This window comes from Macadamia integrifolia, chromosome 2 (assembly GCF_013358625.1).
Source record: "Macadamia integrifolia cultivar HAES 741 chromosome 2, SCU_Mint_v3, whole genome shotgun sequence".
NCBI classification, from domain to species: domain Eukaryota; kingdom Viridiplantae; phylum Streptophyta; class Magnoliopsida; order Proteales; family Proteaceae; genus Macadamia; species Macadamia integrifolia.
In genome coordinates, this window is record NC_056558.1 from 37053067 (window position 1) to 37057301 (window position 4235).

General features: G+C 40.0%; 1 protein-coding gene across 1 annotated transcript; it reads left to right on the top strand.

Moving 5' to 3' along the window:
- Nucleotides 1–482: 482 nt before the first annotated feature.
- Nucleotides 483–2503, top strand: LOC122093556 (AF4/FMR2 family member lilli-like). The gene is made up of 2 exons (XM_042663915.1): nt 483–886; nt 1058–2503. Exons 1-2 carry the CDS (start codon nt 833–835, stop codon nt 1847–1849), a joined length of 846 nt encoding a protein of 281 aa, XP_042519849.1. The 5' UTR covers nt 483–832; the 3' UTR covers nt 1850–2503.
- Nucleotides 2504–4235: the final 1732 nt, after the last annotated feature.

The window sequence follows — 4235 nt, forward strand, 5'->3', positions numbered from 1 at the left end:
AGCCCAATATGAAACTGTTTCACTGCCCATCATTGGTGCGCTACTCTTATCACTCTTGTTAGACAACCCTCACTCATAATATGTCCGGAGTTCCTTGTGTGTTTCTCTTTTTCTCTCTCCTCCCAAAAAAGGGTAGATCCATAGATGTATCATTTTATAAGGGGAAAGAGATAGACACAAGAGAGCATGCTTCGGACAGAGTTACGCGATAAAGATTCCCATACCCATAGTGTGGGGATTCTTTCCTACGTAATTAACACTCAATCCTCTTAATATGTGGACCCCCTATTGATAAAATGGATTTCTGCACGCCTATTGGTGAGGGGTGGGGAACCCTTGCCCTATAATTATTAAGCAAAAAAAAAATATATATATATATATATATATACACAAAGGAAAAGCATCTTATGTAATGAATAATGGAAAGGACAAGAAAGAAAGAGCACAGTGAGAAGCTATACGGTGGTTAGCACCCGCTTTCCTCGCCGGTTTCATATTCCCGCCTTAACAGAATTACACTTCTAGCTGCGTTTGGGTCTAAATCCAACTTGAAAAAGAAAGAGGAGTGTGTGTACTGAGTAGCGAAAATGTGGGCTTCTGTAGGCTTTTTTGGCCTTTTGTGTTTTGTCTAACCTCATGGAAAAGTTAAAGCTATGAGAAAAGATGGAAAAGAAATAGTACCAAAGCAAGCAGGCAAGCACTTATAGTTATAAGAGATGAGGAACCACCCAACAAACACTCTCTCCCACTGTCATAACCAGTCTTAATTTCCTCTCTCAGTAGTGATCTGTTCTGTTTCAGGCTCTTTACAGTTCTTCACTAAGGTACTATAATGGACAATCAGAGAATTCCACCTCTTGGCTGGGGTTATTACTACCAAGGAAAGGTAAAATTCTCAACTGGGTCTTCTTCCTTTGCCTACATTCTCTCATTTGATGTAGTTCTGTAACAAATCCTTCTTTATTTTCTTATAATTCTTCAATGGGGAAGCTCTTCTTTCTTGTTCTGTTTTGTTCTGTTTCTTGTATGATGATTTGGGTCTATTGAAATTGAGCAGAACATGGATGAGCTGAGGCATTCTCTATTGTTGACAACTCTGGAGCTAGAGACAACAAGGCTAGCAGCTCAAGAGGAGATAAGGAAGAGAGAAGAACAAATGAACCGTCTCCAAGATCTCTTGAACAGAGCTATCAGGGAGAGAGATGAGGCACAAGACAAATGCCAAAGATTACTAGTGGAGAAGCTCTTACTCCTGCAACAACAGCAACAGCAACAGCAACAGCAACAGCAACAGCAACAGCAGCAGCATCTCCAACAACCCCAACAGAATACTCCTCTTTCAGGGATCTCCAGCATTGAAGATGAAGCCAGAAGAGGAGGTGATTCCAACACTGGCATATCCTCCTCGGATTGTGAAGAAAGCATCGTCTCATCTCCGGTGATGGACCCAATTCCACCGCCCCCATTGCAGCCACCACTACCAGCAACAACATCAGGAATGGCAACAGTAAAATTACCCTCAGAGAAGCCATTGCCAGAGAAGGGTAAGCTTTTGCAGGCAGTGATGAAAGCAGGGCCACTACTTCAGACCCTTTTACTGGCTGGTCCTCTTCCTCAGTGGCGACACCCACCTCCCCAACTTGACTCCTTTGAGATTCCACCAGTCGCCATTACCTCTCCACCACCACCACAGACACCTCACCTCCTGCATCAAGACTCTGTGATCGGAATCAATGGTGACATGAACAACAACAATGGTGGTGGAGGTATTGCTAAAAGGAAAAGAGGTCTTGTTGTTTGTGAGGGGTCTGATTCTTCCACCAAGTATCAAAGAGTTCTTCTCCGATGACTCCTCCATCAATTAGTCTTTACATTATTTACTATCTCTCAATTCTACTAATATCAGACCTTAACATGAATGAAATTGTGTTGTGGATTCAGTTGTTATGCTTTTAGCTTTTACCTAAGCATTTGTATAGTGGTTTCTCCTAGGGATGGAAAGGATGGATTCTATATTCCTTTTCCTACCTAACAAATTTCAGACTTCAGACTTCAGACTTCAGATTCAGACTTCAGATTTCAGAGATAGAGAGAGTTAGAGAGAGAAAGAGAAAGAATAGAGATTGTTGCTCTCTAGGCTTTTCCCTTGTGTGCTGATTGAGATTTTTTGTCTCTCCTTTTCATTTACAACTTAGCCCTTTTGTTCTTTTTTTCCTTCAATTTTATGGTTTTAATCTATTTGAGATGTATTTGGAAAATTGATATGTATATGAGACTATGAGAAGAGTGTGTAGTGAGAAGATCCAAACCAAACATGTAAAAGGGTTTGGTGATGGAGTTGTTAGGGGTTGGAAGATGAGATGTAAGGAGGGGTGGCCAACAAACAAAACACTCCTTGTCGGGTGATGAAGGTGGGACCTTCAAATCCGAATCAAGATCATCCACAGCAACTTGTACTGCTAGTGTGGTGTATTATATGAAGTTTAATCTTTCTGTTTCCTAATGTTTTTTTTTTCTTTTCCTTTTTCTAGATAGTCTCTATAATCTATCTATCTACTCAAGATCATGTCTTTGTTATTTTATTCTGATTGTTATAATTTAAAAGTACAGCAATAATTGCAGAGATGAAGGAGAGCAATCATAAACACTGGGGTGAGAATGTGAGATCCTGCTCTACTAACCCTATTGCTCAACCTACCAGTTGAACAATAGTGAGTGTTATCAAGCTGGGGATTAGACAGGGTTAAAGTTAAAGCAAGATACTTTTTCTGGGTTAATGACCATTGTCTAAACTTTTTCTGGGTTAATGACCCTTGTCTAAGTTGGGTCCATCAGTAACAGTAATGGTGACCCCAGGTCTCCAAGGGAGCTTTTTTGGGTTTTGAGACTTTTTGACGATGACCATTATGGAATACTTAGGTGCTAAACCAAAACATGTTGTGGAGATTGGAAATTGGGCTCCTCCTAGGTTGTTAGGCAACTCTTCGATTCTTGACCTTAGTGTTGCTTGCTAATGGATATCTACTGGCACCAAAACATGTCTTGATTGACCTGAAAGAAGACCTCCATCTCTAAGCTTAGCTCAGGCGTAACTCACTTCTTTTTGGGTATGAAACGGTTTCTTGTCACCACCGCACCCTTGAAAGAGATGGATTGAAAAACAAATCTTGCTTTCCTTCACTTGTGTTGAGGAAAGAGTTAATATCTCGCCTTTTTTTTATTATTATTATTTATTTTAATACTGAATGATTCGATACATTTTGAAATCGAAAATTCTCTATGGGAACAGGTGCTATTAGAGAATGATCTGCTAATCTACATTTAAGAATGTACAAAGGTTGTAACTTGTTAGTCATGCAGGAGCCTTGTGCATTAGATACGTCATTTTTTTTTTTTATTTAGATTTTTCACTGATAGAAGTCCTTTTATACAAATGATGCACCACAGGCTTGGGAGAAAAATGGTGACCGGTCATCAAGCTTTAGTGCTTTACAGAATGTGGTAGAATTCCTTTTTCCATACATCGAATAAGTTCAAATGATACGGCTGATTGGTTATTCCTCCTAATAAGGGAAGAAAATTGATGGCACCTTAGCTCCATCTGTCTGGATGTACAATGTTGTAGGGTTATCAGCAGAATCAATTCATAAATTTGATACTTTTGTACATTTTTTTTTTCGGACAGTAAATCACTGAGTGGCTCCTGCACAAACATGGGCCAATAAGAACATGCATAGAGATATCATTTCAGGGAAGCGGGAAATCATTTCTCGCGGTTCTGTGATTAAATGCAGACAACACATTCTGGTTGGAATCTTTTCCCCTTTCTTTTCTGAAGGCAGCAAGGACATGACTAATCAGATAGGACCCAATTTTTATTATAGAATGGTGAATCAATGCCACTGGATGGCTGGAGAATCCATAATGCATGTACATGAATGAACAAAATTTGATTGAATTCAATTTTGAAAGATACATATGGTTAAATCCATAAGACGTATAACTAACCAATGGTCGGTTAGTCAAAACCAACTGCCCACATGACTCATAATGGTAGATCATTTTGAAAGCTACTCCTCAACAGTTACAGGGCCATGAGAATGAGTTTCCCATTTTGGGATCCCTCTCCCTAACAGTGTCTGCCCCCTCCTGTGCCCCATTGGTGGGGCGTGACGATTCCACCTGTCAAAACTTCAGCCCGAATCAATTGGAAAAACTAAAACCGATGAGTTCAA

Excerpts from the sequence above, each read along its gene's own strand:
- LOC122093556 (XM_042663915.1), top strand. The coding sequence starts at position 833 with ATGGACAATCAGAGAATTCCACCTCTTGGCTGGGGTTATTACTACCAA. Across the intron at positions 887-1,057 it reads GTTATTACTACCAAGGAAAG|AACATGGATGAGCTGAGGCA; the intron begins GTAAAATTCTCA and ends GAAATTGAGCAG.